This window comes from Vigna radiata, chromosome 9 (genome assembly GCF_000741045.1).
Source record: "Vigna radiata var. radiata cultivar VC1973A chromosome 9, Vradiata_ver6, whole genome shotgun sequence".
In the NCBI taxonomy this organism is placed as follows: Eukaryota; Viridiplantae; Streptophyta; class Magnoliopsida; order Fabales; family Fabaceae; genus Vigna; species Vigna radiata.
In genome coordinates, this window is record NC_028359.1 from 881,690 (window position 1) to 897,371 (window position 15,682).

Below are 15,682 nucleotides of genomic sequence, written 5' to 3' on the forward strand. Positions count from 1 at the left end.
ATTGTATTATGTTTTTTTGATTTTATATTGTATTTGAAATTTAATATTATTTTAAATTGTATTTTGATTAAACTTTATTTATATTTTAATTAGAAAAAATTTGTAATGTTTTTCGAGATTGAAGAAAAAAAATTATAATTAAGTGAAACAAGTTATTTAACTCAAAATCTCTTATTAAACTTTTTTTTTTTTGTTGATTTCTAATTTATCAAAAGATTAATTTGTTAAACATTATATTACCTAATTGTGCACGAACGGAAGGAAGAAAAGATAATTATTCGTTTCTTTATTTTTTTTTTCGTATTAGTTTTCTTAATTTTAATTTTGTCCTCGTATTTCTCTTTATTTATATTTTATTGTACTATAAAATTGTGTAAATAAAATTTAGGATGAATGAGTTCCGTGATAAATAGTGAATTAAAGAGTAATTTACACTAATACCTTTTCATTTTTTTTTTCAAATTATATTGAAGTTTTGATTTTTTTTTCTTCTTAAAATTAATGCATATCGAGGATTGAACAAGTAGTCAAAGAACGTGTTTGGTTATGTTTTTTCTTTTTATAGAAATAATTTTAAAATGATTTTTTAAAAACTGTTTCTTAAGTTGGGAGAGATAACGGAATAGTTGCTTATAAAAGAAAAAAAAAAGATTAAGGCATAGTTAACTTGAAACTAAAATGATTAGAAAACAAAAACAGCATATTTTTTGTTTCCCTGTTTTCTATATTTAAACAAAGTAAAACTAAAATATTATTGTTTTAGTTATAGAAATTATTTCCTTTAAAATCTTTTTAAACTTGGAAAGTGGGAAGAAAAATGAATATTTAAACTGTATACTTGACATTGACTTGTAACGAAATTCTCTAACAATAATTACCTCATTTTGTTATTATTATTTTTTTCTATTGTTTATGTATGATTTATCATATAAAATTGTTGTATTTTAAATGTCTGTATTTTTTTTATACAAGTTATAGGGATTTTGGTAGATGAATGTAAGTTAAAACATAAATTTTTAGAAATGTCAAATAACCAAAAGTAATTAAATAAAAAAACACTTAATATCATAACAATTTTTTCTAAGCTTTGTAATGTAACGTGTATTATTAACACATAATATACTTTGAAAAATAGACATTTGAGAATAATCAAAGATGTAATATTTGTCAAAGGACATATTTTTATATTCATTTGAGACATATACAAAATAATAAAGTAGATATAAAAATATAAATATTTATATTTTTTTCAAGAAAAAGTAAATAAAAATAACATCATGCAAGTTGAAAAAGAAAAAAAATGAAAATCATTATTATATGTAAGATAGGTATGAATGTGTCATAATATGAGATTTAATATAAAAAATCAACAATACATTGATTTATGCAAGAAAACCGTAAAGATTGTTTTTGTAACTAATAAAGAAAATAAATATTAAATTACTTTATTATATTTTCGACATATATAACTATAAATATAAGTAAAAAGGAATTCTAGTATCTATAAACTTTTTATTGGGAATAATTTTAATATTTTTTCATAAATCAATAAACTACATTAACGTTTTTACTAGTTATAGTGTTCAAAATCTTGTATCGATTGACTAAAGATAAATTATTTTATGATATATAAGTACTGACGATTCTTATATTATAAATTCATTTTATAAGATTAAATTGTTAAATTTTAATCTATCTTTTAATATATTATATCAAAGTTTATTCAAATTTATTAGACCCATTAATACTACATACAAATATTTAATCTCATACACAAAATATACATATTTAAACATAATGCAATTATTTACAAAAATATGTTTTATATAATTGAAATAATCTCTAAAATATTTTAAATTTGTGTATATAACAGAGTTATGTTATTAAAAGTTATTTTAAAAAGAGTAAAAATTATTTTATACAATTAAAACTAATCTAAGTATAAGTATAAATATTATATTAATTAAAAGTGACAAAATTAAACATCATATATATATATATATATATATATATATATATATATATATATATATATATATATAAAAAAAAAACACATAAACCTAATACATTATGATTCTTTTTATTAAAAGTAGTGTTAATTTGAGATTTTTTTTTATTAAAAATAATGTTAATTTCTATATCTAGGGTTCTTTATCTTCTTTACTTGGAAATGTGTCTTTCTTCTATTTCTTATTTGTCTTTAGTCTATTTAAGTTAATTTAAGTGTTTTCTCACTATGACAATAATATTTTAATAATTTTTTTTAACAATTTTTTAATAACAGATACGTGTCATTATTTTATTGATCTGTTTAAATTTATTGTAAAAAAATATTTAAAACGAATCAATTACAAACTGTCACGTTATCAAAAAATTGTCAAAAAAAGTTGTTAAAAAGACATTTTCGTTTTCAAAACACCAAAAAAGCTTCTTTAACCTCGTTTTTCACTCCAGCTATGTTTGCCCATCTCACCAACCAACTTGCCAACACCATTGCTTTTTAAGAATTTCCAAACATGGTTAAACCACCATTTTCGTAGGTAAGTTGATTGTTCCAGTCCATCAAAGGTGGTCATCATGATAATGATGAGTGACCATTTCAAATTTTTATATTTCAAGTATTAAACACTTGATAGTCTCACTTCCTCATTTTAGTATATTTTATTTTCATTTTGTATACAAGTTTGGCTCTTTGGTTATGTTATATCACTACTAATAAATATTTTTATTTTAAAAACTATACGAGATTAATTTGTATATATGCATTTTTACAGTCATCTAAAATTTTTTATAAACAGCTTAAATGGTTTAGCTGAAATTTGATGACTTGATTAACAAAATTAATTTTGGTACTCCATTTTTTTTTTAAAATAAAGAAAAATAACATCAATGAACCATACATATATTCAACATTAAATATTATATCACTAAGTTTACTAAATATAAATCTGCAGTTAACCAAATTTGATAAATAAGTTGAAGTTATGGTCACAAATTAATTTATTTTTGAAAAACAAATATAATTGGTATCTAAATTTGGAGCAGGAATCGAGAGAATATTAATTAGGCTAACATTTTTCATTCTTTGTCTATATTTATTTGGTATGCTAAACTGGTAGATTCTTTAAAGTCTATTCAGGGTAATAAAAGATTACATTTTTATAATTTTTATTCGCACTTCAATTTTTTACATTATCAACTTTTTTAGTTATTAAGCATTGTTTTTAAAACTTAAGATCTTATATAAAATCAAATTATTAATTTTAATGTTTTTATAAGACTTAGGTTAAAGTTAAGATCTTTATTAAGATTTTTGACTTTCAAGATGTTGTTACAAGATTTAAATTATAAAAAAATAAACAAAAATTTTTCTTTCTCAAAAATATAGAAGAGTGGAAATTATTAGTTTTGTTTGGATAATAAAACCAACATCCTTATATTTCATCGCATTTCGTCTATAAATTAAAAAGAAATGGAAATATTATTGGTGTGAAAGTTAAGAGACTAGTTACACACCAATTTCAAAATTTATGAATGGATAATGATATTTAGACAACATTTGAACACTGATTACGTGTTAATCTGTGATTGGTCCAAAATTACTCCACAATCAATAATAATAATCATAAACATTATTATGGAATAATTTTGGACTAATCACATATTGACACATAATCAATATTAAAATATTATAAAAAAGAAATTGTCTAAATATCATTATCCTGAATGATAATCGTAATTGGTAAGTGGCCTGAATTTAAAAGAACGTTTACATTAGACACTAAAATAAAATTTTAAAATAAACAATATCTCATATATAATAATGAAACTAACAATGTTATCTCAACTAACTTAAAATCAAAGTAAAAAGAGATAAAAAAATAAACTCTCATTTTCTCTATTTATTCTATTAAGTATACTAGAACAATTACAATATTTTGATGTAAAATCATCGTAATTAGATGTATTTTGTACTAACACTTATATAGAAAACACTAAAACATTTTAAAATATTTTTAAATTACTATACAACATTGTCATATTCATTAAATACAAAAAATTTAATACATTAATATTTTAAAAGTGTTGACTTTGTCGATAACATATAAACAATTAATTTCTATTCAATACTTTTATAAAATACGCAATTAAAATTATAGTAATTTCAGAGTTTATAGTATAATCTCACATGTATAAATGAATGAAAACAATTTTTTTAATAACTTTTTAACCAGTTGATAACTTGTGATTGGTCTGTTTTAGATATTTTTTTAAAAATAAATTCAAATAGACCAATAAAGCGGTGACACATGTCTTATTATAAAAAAAATGTTAAAAAAGTTATTAACAAATCATAAATGAATTAATTAGTGCTTTAAATATAGAAAAATATATCTTTAGTAACTTTTTTTTGGATAATAATATTTAGACAACATTTTTTTGACAACATTTAAACATTGATTACTTCTCAGTATGTGATTGGTCAAAATTCACTCCACAATCAATAATAATAATAATCATATTGTGGAGTAATTTTTGACCAATCACAAATGTTGTAAAAAAAATGTTGTCTAAATATAATTATCCCTTTTTTTTATAACTTTTTTACAATAACTTACTTATGATAGTTCATGATTAGTCACTTTTAAATATACTAACCAATAAAACAATGACACATAATTTGTTGGTAAAAAATGGTTAAAAAAAGTTGTTAAAATATCTTATCCTTAAATTTATGCACCAAGTACGTAAATTATAAGAAAAATATTATTTGACACACCTAAATTTCTTATATTCATTTGACACTATTGTTATTCACTTTTTACTCTTTTCTTTATTGAAAAACTACAAAAATTTACACTTTTTGAACCATTCTACCCTTATATCCTGTGTCAAGAATGTAAAAGTATTTCATGATATTATTACTCAAATTCTAAATGCATGTTTGAAGTCTACATATACACATGCTTTCTGCATAACGAAAAAAAACATTGAAACACCAACATTTTTCCTTATGAATTTCCAGAGAGAATATATATAAAACAAACATTGCCTCCATAATGATTTACCTCACTAAGCATTTAATGGAAGAATAATGCAGAATTTTTTATGTGATTGGAGTGTGATTATATTTAACAGAAGATAAAAAAGTGTATCACTGGTTATTCTATGTTGTATGAGAAGTGGTTGAAGAAGAGAAATCGGAATATTCCAATAGCAGGAATTTGGATAACGACAGATACCCTATGCTGAGTTGATGCCATTGTTTCTCTGCCTCTATAAATTCGTAGCTTCTCTGTGTTTTTTGCTAAGAGAAAACTGAGCAATAATGGGTGTAAACTTTAACAGAGTCGAGGACTTAGCATGCAACAATGGCTGCAGCATGAAGATCCAAAGTGATACAGAAATGGCAATGCCAGTGCCAGCCATGGAAATCCATAAGGTTCAGTTGCCACCAGAACGAACCACCTTGCAAAAACTTAGACATAGACTCTCTGAGATATTCTTCCCAGATGATCCTCTTCACAGGTTCAAGAACCAAACTTGCTTCATGAAACTTCTCCTTGCTCTCCAATACATCTTCCCCATTTTCCAATGGGCCCCTCTCTACAACCTTTCCCTTCTCCGCTCTGACATCATCTCGGGTCTCACCATTGCAAGCCTCGCCATTCCTCAGGTCTCACCTTTTTTCTTTCTAGCAGTATTCATACATGATCAAAAACCACCAGAAAGTTAAACAGGGTTGGACAAGTTTTCTGAATTGAAAACTTTGTTTCATGTCAGAGTTTAGACAGACCATGTAGTCTGGAACTGAATTACCTGACAAACAATCTTCACGTAACATGTAACCGAGTTTTATTAAATTTTGTCTTGAAAATTGAAAAGCTCTGTGAAGTGTCATGTGAAAAGTTTCTGAGATCATGGATAAGGGGCTATTTTGGATTTTGTAATGATTCATAATGCTTGGTGCATGTCTCATAGAAGTATGTTTAAGTTTGAATTTTTTGTGTGCAGGGTATCAGCTATGCTAAGCTAGCAAACTTGCCACCCATTCTTGGATTATGTCAGTACCCTTTTGTTTGTGCATGTGATTGAGTTCTTGTGGTAGATGTGTATATGATCAATGACGATGTGTGAGTAATGTTTCAAGTGGTGTGAATATTATGCAGATTCCAGCTTTGTGCCTCCATTGATATATTCCCTGCTTGGGAGTTCTAGACATCTGGGTGTTGGTCCAGTTTCAATTGCATCTTTGGTCATGGGATCAATGTTAACTGAGACGATTTCTTATACTCAAGATCCTATTCTCTATCTCAAAATGGCTTTCACTGCCACTTTTTTTGCTGGTTTGTTCCAATCTTCTCTGGGTATATTAAGGTATTAAATCATGGTTTAGTTTTATATAGTAGATTTTTTCACTTAAATTTAAATATAGAAACTTGAAAAAAAATATGGCCTATGATGAATGATATTTGGCTAGCAGTATTCTATGACTGATAAAAGCCTTTGATGATCCTTACAGGTTAGGCTTTGTGATTGACTTTCTCTCAAAGGCAACTCTGGTAGGTTTCATGGCTGGTGCAGCCATTATTGTGTCACTACAGCAGCTGAAAGGGTTGCTTGGAATAGTCCATTTCACCAACAAGATGCAAATAACGCCTGTGCTTATCTCTGTTTTCAAGCAAAGAGAAGAGGTAAAGTTGGATACTGATACTTTATTCTAGTTTTACTCAGATTTTGTAATAATATAAGTTCAAATGGAAATAATATTTTTTAAAAGGACGGCCACAACATTTTTTTAGATATATATTGCAGCTACTGTTTTGCATATTGTAAATAGTTGGCAAAGTAAAGCAGCTTTAAAACAAAAAATAAAATCCCCACCGTAAAGCATTCTGATAGCACTGATTCTGTTTTAAGAAATAAGCATTGACACTATCATTGAATTGAGATTGGTAATTGAAAACCAGTTATTCGTGTGTGTGTGTGTGTGTATATTCTATGACTTTTATATTAAGGGATTAGATTCCAACTATTGATCAAACTAAGACTTTCTTCCTTCTAATCATATCATGAAAGGAAAAGCTAGGAAATTAAGGGTCAATTTCTAAATGAAGATTAAATTTCAGATTTGTCCCAGTAAGTGTAATTACGTATATGCAGACTAAATTTTTTGAGCAACTTGTGCAGTGGTCATGGCAAAACCTTCTGCTGGGATTCAGTTTCTTGCTATTCCTGTTGACAACAAGGCACATTGTAAGATTCTATATCTCGAATACACATATACATTGTAAGATTCTAAGACAATTCAGCTACTTCTTGAGATCTGAAAATTCATAATGATTGCAACAGAGCTTGAGGAAGCCAAAATTATTCTGGGTTTCAGCAGCTGCCCCGTTGATATCAGTCATTCTGTCAACCATTTTAGTATTTTTTCTCAGAAATAAGACCCATAAAATTGCAATTGTAAGAAAGGATACTTCCCCTTCTAATTTTTTGAACAAACATGCTGAAATGTTATTTTCGTTCCTAATAATGTTTATCCTTTTCTCTGTCAGATCGGTGAATTACCAAAAGGACTGAATCCACCATCATCAAACATGTTATACTTCAATGGTCCTTATTTGGCTCTTGCTCTCAAAACAGGACTTGTCACTGGGATTTTGTCTCTCACTGTAAGTTACCCCAAACTGAGAAATATAATGGCTACAGAAAATATTAAGGAAATTGCAAATTGCATGTTGTAAATAACATGGTCCTCTCCTTACACACAAACAATACACCATATAACTCAACTGCTATTATCTTCTGTTTCAGGAAGGAATTGCAGTGGGAAGAACATTCGCTGCACTAAAGAACTACCAGGTGGATGGAAACAAAGAAATGATGGCCATTGGTCTTATGAACATAGCTGGTTCTTGTTCTTCATGCTATGTCACATCAGGTAATGATTCTTCTGTCATTTGACCACGTCACTGACAACTTACTAGTAGTTAAGTTATTGAAGAGGTGGAATTTTTTGAGAAAACGTCCATTCTGACATTAAAATAAATTTGCAGGGTCATTTTCTCGATCAGCTGTTAACTTCAATGCTGGGGCACAGACAGCAGTATCAAATATAATCATGGCATCGGCAGTTCTTGTGACCCTTTTGTTTCTGATGCCGCTGTTCTATTACACACCGAATGTAGTCTTAGGAGCCATTATAATCACTGCTGTTGTAGGGCTAATAGATTATCAAGCTGCATATAAATTGTGGAAGGTTGACAAGCTTGACTTCTTGGCCTGCTTGTGCTCCTTTTTCGGTGTTCTGTTCATTTCAGTGCCTCTTGGCCTTGGAATAGCGGTAAGCTAGGAATAATTTAATCTGTTTCTTGTTATTAGAAACCTAAAATAAATGGTGTGTTGATGCTATGTGATTAATATAACTGGTTTGCCAAAATCTTTAGGTGGGAATATCAGTCTTCAAGATCTTGCTTCATGTCTCTAGGCCAAACACACTGGTTTTGGGGAATATACCGGGGACGCCAATATTCCACAACCTAAACCAATATAGAGAAGCTTTGAGGATTCCTTCATTTATCATTTTGGCAGTTGAGTCTCCCATCTACTTTGCTAATTCAACGTACCTGCAAGAAAGGTTAGATAAAGCGACTTATAGATTGTCAGATTTTTTTTAGAGGCAATTTCTGAGTGATTCTGAGATTCCAACCACTTGAGTGATTTTCCTGCTATAGGATACTGAGATGGGTTCGAGAAGAGGAAGAGCGAGTAAAAGCAAACAATGAAAGTACATTGAAGTGTATAATTTTGGACATGACGGGTATGCATTTCATCTGACTTGAAGTTTTTTTATTCAAGTTTTGAGATACTTTTGACTGAAAACAATAATTTCTTACTTTCTTTCTTTCCCCAGCTGTTACAGCCATAGACACAAGTGGAACCGATACTCTATGTGAACTTAGGAAGGTGCTGGACAAAAGATCACTTCAGGTATAGATACTGATAGCACCATATTACAAGGCCATTAAGACTCCATCACTTTTATTTTAAATACTTATTTTCATAATTCGTGGTGCAGCTTGTGTTGGCAAATCCTGTTGGGAATGTGATGGAAAAGTTGCATCAGTCAAATATTTTGGATTCCTTTGGGTTGAAAGCTGTCTATCTCACTGTTGGAGAAGCTGTGGCTGACATTTCATCTTCATGGAAAGCTCAGCCTTGAATTCCATAGATTAATTTCAGTCACAAAAGGAAAAAAAAAATGAGGCTTCTAACTTCTTTCAGAAACTCTCTTAACATCAAATGTTATTTTGCCTCCAAAATGGTTTACTTGGTTTTAGCACAAACCTTGACAAACCGAGGCTTTTTGTTGTTTCAGAAGAGCATCCAAGCAAAATATAGAGATGACTTTATTCCGTAGACATTGATAAATATGATAGATATTTTGAAATGAAAGAAAGAATAAAGCACGAGCATTCCAGTCTTCTCCTTTTTCCTGATATGACTATTTTTCTTTTTCCTTTTTCTTAACACGAATGTTAAGTTTACCCAATTTGAAAGAAAAGACCTCGCACTAACAAAAGAGAAAGCGATTTTTAACGGAGCCAGTGCTTCCAATGCCAACGTATAAACAAAGTAATCCGTTTTTTAACAAGCTTCACTGCCACGACAAGGATGATTACAAATGGTTTACATCTCTTTCCTTTAATAAGGAACTACATGGACAATGTAACATTAGCAATCAAACTACGTGGAGGAAGATTGAACAAAACTGTGGTTCAAATTTATCAATCAATAAAGAATTAAAAAAAAACTGACGAAGAGGTTCAATCTGCTAACTGATATAACAACCTCAAAGTAGCGGGACAGAAAGAAGTAACATAATTCCATGACTGTAAAAAGAACCGAAAACTCACAAAAAGGGTAAAAAGAAGAGAAATTCTATCAACTAATGCATCACCTTAACCAACAACACCAAAGGGTTGGAAAATCAAAATAGAATATAAATAAATTACATTAAGACTTCCAGTAATTCCTGAAAATTATGTACCTAAACTCGTCTGGTTATATATGTTTCATTTCTATTGCAACTAAAGAATTAAATGGAAATGTAGGTCTTTCAACGGCAGAATAGAACTATTCACTTCTTGGGCTGTATCTCGTAAATGGTCCAATATATAGAAGCAAAAGTGGTTACCATCCTGCCGAACTTCTTTCTTGAAAAATGTATTCAGCCAATCAAACATCTGCAAGGAAGTAAGACAGTATTAAGCAACAGGTATAGTCAACCATCTTTTAGACAGTATACAAAACGGACTGCTCTCTAACACGCCATTATCTATAAACGACAATCTATATCTATACTAAATATAAAATGATTACAAGGTGTCGGAGTACACATTTTTGTGCCTTGTTATACCCCCGAAAAACCACTTTGGTAAACCACTATTTATTTCACACTATTCTATTCTTTATCTCTGTCTTGTTTTATTTCCACTCTTTAAAAATATAGAAGGTATGAAGGGCCTCTCATTCTCTAGTCTATAATAAATTAATAATCTTCTTCTATAATCTATAATAAAGAGAATACCCTCATTTGGTATGCATATTTTGTTAGACTACTGTACCCTTCAACTGCACCCAAAACATCTACCACCACTCTTTTTGAGACTCCCACATCAAACTAAACATATTAAACTGATAAAAGAAATTAAATTTGATAATTTATGCAAAAAATAAAAAACGGGCAGATAGGCAAAACATTCTGTCTTTCGCTAGTGTCTACATAATGAAAATTCCTAGTTCCAGAGGGGTGTTTACTCAGAAAGACTGCAAATTTTAAAAGTGTGCAATAGGATACCCCCCACACTCCAACCTACAATTAGAGTATGAATCTATTTCTTTCTAGTAAAATATAAATAAATAAATTTTAAAAGATTTACAAGTTAACAACTTTCAGAAAAAAGTCTACGTAAACAGACCTTATATTTACTAAATATTAAAATATATCGGCTCCTCTTTACCCAAAAGAGGTCATAGGATATACGTAGCTCACCTTGCGTTAAAAGGATGAAACATTTCTTATTGTTGCATGGGCTAATCTTCACGTGTATGTCTCTTTTCCAGTTATTCCCTCTGCATGGGAACCCACAAATTAGATCTCTTTCTTTGCCCTCTACTACCTCACTGCCAGTGTCATGTCCAACCCCACCTCTGCCCACCCTTATTGATCAATTTTGGTGAAAATTTGCACAAACCATTCATTATTATAATTATTATTTATTGAATTAGAATTAAATGTGTGATTTTGATCATACACATTTGTTGTTTTGTTAACTTGAGTTCAGATTTTAGATAAAGCTGTGTTTTTCGGTTTATTCTTGCTGGATTTTAGATTTGCAACGGTGTGGGGTTTACTTGCTTTTCTCTGCCTTCACTGTTTGCCGCTGAGCTGGGTAGATGGCTGGGTTTCAATTTGGAAGTTTGATGCTTGAGGAGGTGACATGGTAGTCAACAAGGTCAGGTGGTGGCTCCATGGTGTTGGCCAGAATTGGAGGTGTTGGTTTAGAGCACGATCTGGAGGCCTGGTGCAAACAAAGAGGCACTTGTTTGGTTTTGACCTACCTACCTCAGAAACTCCAACGGCCTGAAGGGAGACAGTGAAAGGGGGAGGTGGAGAAGTTGCAGGCGAATTTCAGAGGGCGATTTGGGCGAAGGATCTTTCAATAATTTCAAAAATAGTTCAGTTGTGACCGTTTTCAAGTAAGGGGAAGCTCCCAAAACGATTAAGGTTTCTTCTCCCCCTTCTTTCACTACTAAAAGTACTATCTATGGCAACAGGGAATTCTTACACCTGTGGTGGATCATGAGCCAAGAGGCTGTCACATTGCCCATTACAAAACAGGATGAAAAGGGAATGTAACAACAAAATATAAATTGGCAGTATGCTAATAGAATAGAAATATTCTAGAATTTGACATGTGTCATATGGTGGTGACTCAGAAACAATAGAGTTTTATTGAATTGTCATTTGGTAATATGTACCATACTATTCATCAAGGCTCTTTCATCAATTTAAAATTCTATCACCAGATTTTCACAACTTTTTATCTCAGCCTTAAATCAGATAGGAGAATAGATGCTCTAATTCAAATTGGTATTGAAGAGAGCTCTGATTACTTTGGGAGGGAGAATGGGTTTGACAGGGATCTTCCATCGGAGGCAATCCTCCTCAAACAACGGTCAGCTACTAAATGTAAAAGACTAACCTCTTACACTATAGCCAACTCCTATTGTTTTTCAGAAGACAGGGAGCATACTGCTATTAATGAAACTCCACTGCTCTCCTAGGTTTCCCCAGCTCTAGATCATGTGAGCTACCCACAAAGAGCATAGCATAAAACCTAAAACTAATGCAATATGATTACGCAAACAGAAATGAGAACATAAAACCTAATGCATAGATTAAGGTTTTGCCTTCCAAACATAATTTTCCAAAGGACAAAAGGTAAGAAGAGAAAGAAAATAAGAACTTCCTAAACAACATACATATAGAATTTAAATGCTCACCTAACACAAATTCAGTTTGACAGCCTCAACATACATTCAGGTTTCTAAAACTAATTAAACACAAAATAGAAGAAAGTACGGCGCAACATACAAAATATAACATAAGAAAACAAATCTTTAAACAATACATGTCCAGTTAGCCAGCTAAGCATTGCAGGAAGAAATTCTTACTTGAACGGAATCGTGTTAATGATATCTCTTGGAGTTCCCGCTTCATGCACAGACGTTCACCAAGCAAGGCCATCACTGCAATTCCAGAACCATTGACAATCCACCACGTTATAGAGGAGGGCCAACCACCATACACAATGCATATAAAGAGATGGACAATGTAGAGAGTGGCCGAAAAATCCAAACACTTTCGTGATCTTTCAATCAAATAAAACATATATATCGACCTGCATAAAAAAACAGTGGGATAAGTACAATGGCTACAACATTATTGCAGCAAATAATACATTGAAGCCGTAACCAAACAGCTAAGAATGCCTCCTTTGTTCAATCCTTCCACTAAAAATAATAAACAGAAACACAATATTGGACAGAATTTCTAAATATAAAACAGTTAACTCACTAGAATTAGAAAAAACAAATTATTTCTTATTTTGTAACATTCCAAACAGGCTCTAATTTACAAATCAATCTCGCTTTTTAACATTCTAAAAGCATTGAAAGAAAAAGAACTTAAAATTTCAAATTAAAGACACATCAATCTCAAAGGTCCCAACCTTAATTTTGTTTCTTTCCCTACTCTAGAATACAGCACAACCAGTTCAACACAAGGAGAACAAACATTAGAGCAGCTTTAAGAATGAACATTCATTTATAAACTTAGAGGCATAACAGAAAATAATGAAAGAAAGAGGAATATATGCTAAATGCATGGCTACAAAATGCTAAAGGTTCATTCAGAAACTTCAAAGAAGCAATCAAATGAATGAATACAATCTTGTAACCAGTAAGTTAAAAGATACGATACACTACTGAGAAGTAGAGTCACGACTCACAATCAGTAATCAATTATAGGCCAAGGTGAAAAAGAACAATTACCCTGCAACTGAACTTAGCAGAAATGAAGCAATAACACACCAACCAGTAACGGTAGAGGTGGTAATCGCAACATAGTCAAAGAAATACACGAGACTCATCCGAGACACACGCGTGCCAACAAGTATCGACAAGAGCAACCCCAGGGTGATATAGTACAAACATTGAAGACACACAATTTGAGCAACAATAAGCCAAGGGTCCCATACCACCGCACCATAGAACATGACGCCGACCCGACAAAGTCCTTCACGAAAACCTAGTCCTCCCAGAAAACTTCCTCAAACAAATCGAAACCAATTCTCAAACTTCCTCCACTACAGCAGCAACCCAGTCATCCAAATCTCCGCAATAGAAGCCACACCAGTCGTCATTCGACAAAAGGTACAGATTTTAGGAACCCCAGTTTCCTTACAGCACTTCAAAACCCAAATCAATGTTATCCAAATGCAAACGATGGTTCCTGCACACTCAGATCTGGATTCTTGAAGTGGTAACTTTTGACGGGAAAATCGACTGAAAAATAAAATCAGCGTGAGAAAAACAAATCAATATAAGTACGTGATCGATGTATCTTACGAGAAATTGAAGAGAAAGGAGATTCCAACTTTCTAGTAACAGTGAGATGAATAGAGAGAGTGAAGGGAATTTACAGATTGGGAGCACACACCCAAAATTGAGAAGGGTAAGAACAACTTGTTGTTGGAGAGAAAATTAGAATGTTCTCCAACGACGATGGCGTTGGCGAGAGACGAAGATTTTGGGAGAAGAATTGCACGCAAATTCACTAAGCATGAAGTTGAAACTCCCAAGTGTCGTTTTTGCTTTCTGATTTGTCGTTTTCGTATCTTTGGCGTTGTTTGATGCTAAATTACCAATCATACATATTTATTAAAAGATAAAAATAAATTATTATATATATAATTTATTTTTATCTTTGAGCAAAAATCATTAAATAAAAAAATATTGAAAAAAATTGATTTGAAACAACATATTAAATTAAAACCAATGACAAGCAGTAAATAAAGTGGTATAATCATATTTTCCAACACTTTATTTTATTACACTCTTATTAATTAAATTTCATTTAAAATTATGACAGAATGTTGTTGAATAGTAGTTGATATTCAATCAAATTTGCTTTTTTCAAGCAAATAATAAAGACAGTGTTGGAAAGTTCATTGTTAACATTTATTGATACAAAATAAGAAAATATATCAATTTCAAACTTACATTTTTTATTAAGAACTCACAGATAAATAAAAAAATCTTATAAATAAAACATGAAAAATTCAAAATCGTTTTAAAAAAGTTTATTAAGTTTATTGTTAAACAAAATAAAAAAAAAATCAAACTTATATCTTTTTATAAGTTTGATTAAGAACTCAAAAATAAATAAAAAGTCTTATAAATAAAATATGAAAAATTCCAAATCGTGTTAAAAATCATTACAAAATAAGGAAATATATCAATTTCAAACTTACATTCTTATATAAGTTTGGATTGAGAACTCACAAATAAATAAAAAAAAGTCTTATAAATAAAATATGAAAAGTTCAAGATCGTGTTAAAAAAGTTTATTGTTAAACAAAATGAGAAAATATACCGAACTTACATTTTTTTTACAAGTTTGGATCAAGAACTCACAAATAAATAAAAAGCCTTATAAATAAAATATGAAAGATTTCAAATCGTATTAAAAAGTTATTTTTAATATTTATTATTACAAGAAAATATATCAATTTCAAACTTACATCTTTTTATAAGTTTGGATTAAGAACTCACAAATAAATAAAGTCTTATAAATAAAATATGAAAGGTTCCAAATCGTGTTAAAAAAACATTTTTAATATTTATTATTACAAAATAAAAAAATATATCAATTTCAAACTTACATTCTTATATAAGTTAGGATTAACAACTCACAAATAAATAAATAAAGTCTTATAAATAAAATATGAAAAGTTGAATTGTCATTTATAAATTATAAACATATATGCTTTCTACTTAGGCTAGTCCCTAATTTAATAGCTTTATTATTTAGGTTTAAACCTATTTTTGT

At 30.0% G+C, this 15,682-nt stretch overlaps 2 protein-coding genes and 1 long non-coding RNA gene across 5 annotated transcripts; 1 reads left to right on the plus strand and 2 right to left on the minus strand.

Annotated features, from left to right (window-relative positions):
• Positions 1-5,007: 5,007 nt before the first annotated feature.
• LOC111242564 lies at positions 5,008-7,296 on the minus strand. Its single transcript, XR_002669738.1, has 3 exons — positions 7,155-7,296; positions 6,522-6,672; positions 5,008-5,695 (listed from the first exon to the last, which is right to left on the minus strand). It is a non-coding gene; the product is annotated as an uncharacterized LOC111242564 (long non-coding RNA).
• LOC106773971 (probable sulfate transporter 3.4) lies at positions 5,330-9,266 on the plus strand. The gene is made up of 13 exons (XM_014660744.1): positions 5,330-5,677; positions 6,016-6,064; positions 6,171-6,378; positions 6,524-6,695; positions 7,192-7,257; positions 7,354-7,467; positions 7,560-7,676; positions 7,819-7,945; positions 8,061-8,347; positions 8,451-8,641; positions 8,739-8,824; positions 8,918-8,994; positions 9,083-9,266. Exons 1-13 carry the CDS (start codon positions 5,330-5,332, stop codon positions 9,224-9,226), a joined length of 1,986 nt encoding a protein of 661 aa, XP_014516230.1. The 3' UTR covers positions 9,227-9,266.
• Positions 9,267-9,862: 596 nt separating this feature from the next.
• Positions 9,863-14,473, minus strand: LOC106773973 (protein SYS1 homolog). 3 transcript variants are annotated; one of them, XM_014660746.2, is made up of 4 exons: positions 14,291-14,472; positions 13,624-14,136; positions 12,745-12,971; positions 9,863-10,250 (listed from the first exon to the last, which is right to left on the minus strand). In XM_014660746.2, the coding sequence occupies exons 2-4, from the start codon at positions 13,845-13,847 to the stop codon at positions 10,243-10,245; spliced, it is 459 nt and encodes a 152-aa protein (XP_014516232.1). In that variant the 5' UTR covers positions 13,848-14,136; positions 14,291-14,472; the 3' UTR covers positions 9,863-10,242. The 3 variants fall into 3 exon arrangements, with proteins under 3 accessions (XP_014516232.1, XP_022642129.1, XP_022642130.1); XM_022786408.1 differs by lacking the exon at positions 9,863-10,250 and adding an exon at positions 11,050-11,139 and having other exon boundaries at positions 14,291-14,473; XM_022786409.1 differs by lacking the exon at positions 9,863-10,250 and adding an exon at positions 11,050-11,139 and having other exon boundaries at positions 14,274-14,473.
• Between the last annotated feature and the right edge of the window lie 1,209 nt (positions 14,474-15,682).

Bases quoted from the DNA above. Each gene is read 5' to 3' on its own strand.
- LOC106773971 (XM_014660744.1), top strand. From the start codon at position 5,330: ATGGGTGTAAACTTTAACAGAGTCGAGGACTTAGCATGCAACAATGGC. The intron at 5,678-6,015 runs GTCTCACCTTTT...TTTTGTGTGCAG, and splicing joins CAAGCCTCGCCATTCCTCAG to GGTATCAGCTATGCTAAGCT. The intron at 7,468-7,559 runs GTAAGAAAGGAT...TTTCTCTGTCAG, and splicing joins AGACCCATAAAATTGCAATT to ATCGGTGAATTACCAAAAGG.
- LOC106773973 (XM_022786408.1), bottom strand. From the start codon at position 13,847: ATGTTCTATGGTGCGGTGGTATGGGACCCTTGGCTTATTGTTGCTCAA. The intron at 12,972-13,623 runs GTAATTGTTCTT...TTTTTTATGCAG, and splicing joins CTGCTAAGTTCAGTTGCAGG to GTCGATATATATGTTTTATT. The intron at 11,140-12,744 runs GTAAGAATTTCT...GTTCCCATGCAG, and splicing joins ATTAACACGATTCCGTTCAA to AGGGAATAACTGGAAAAGAG.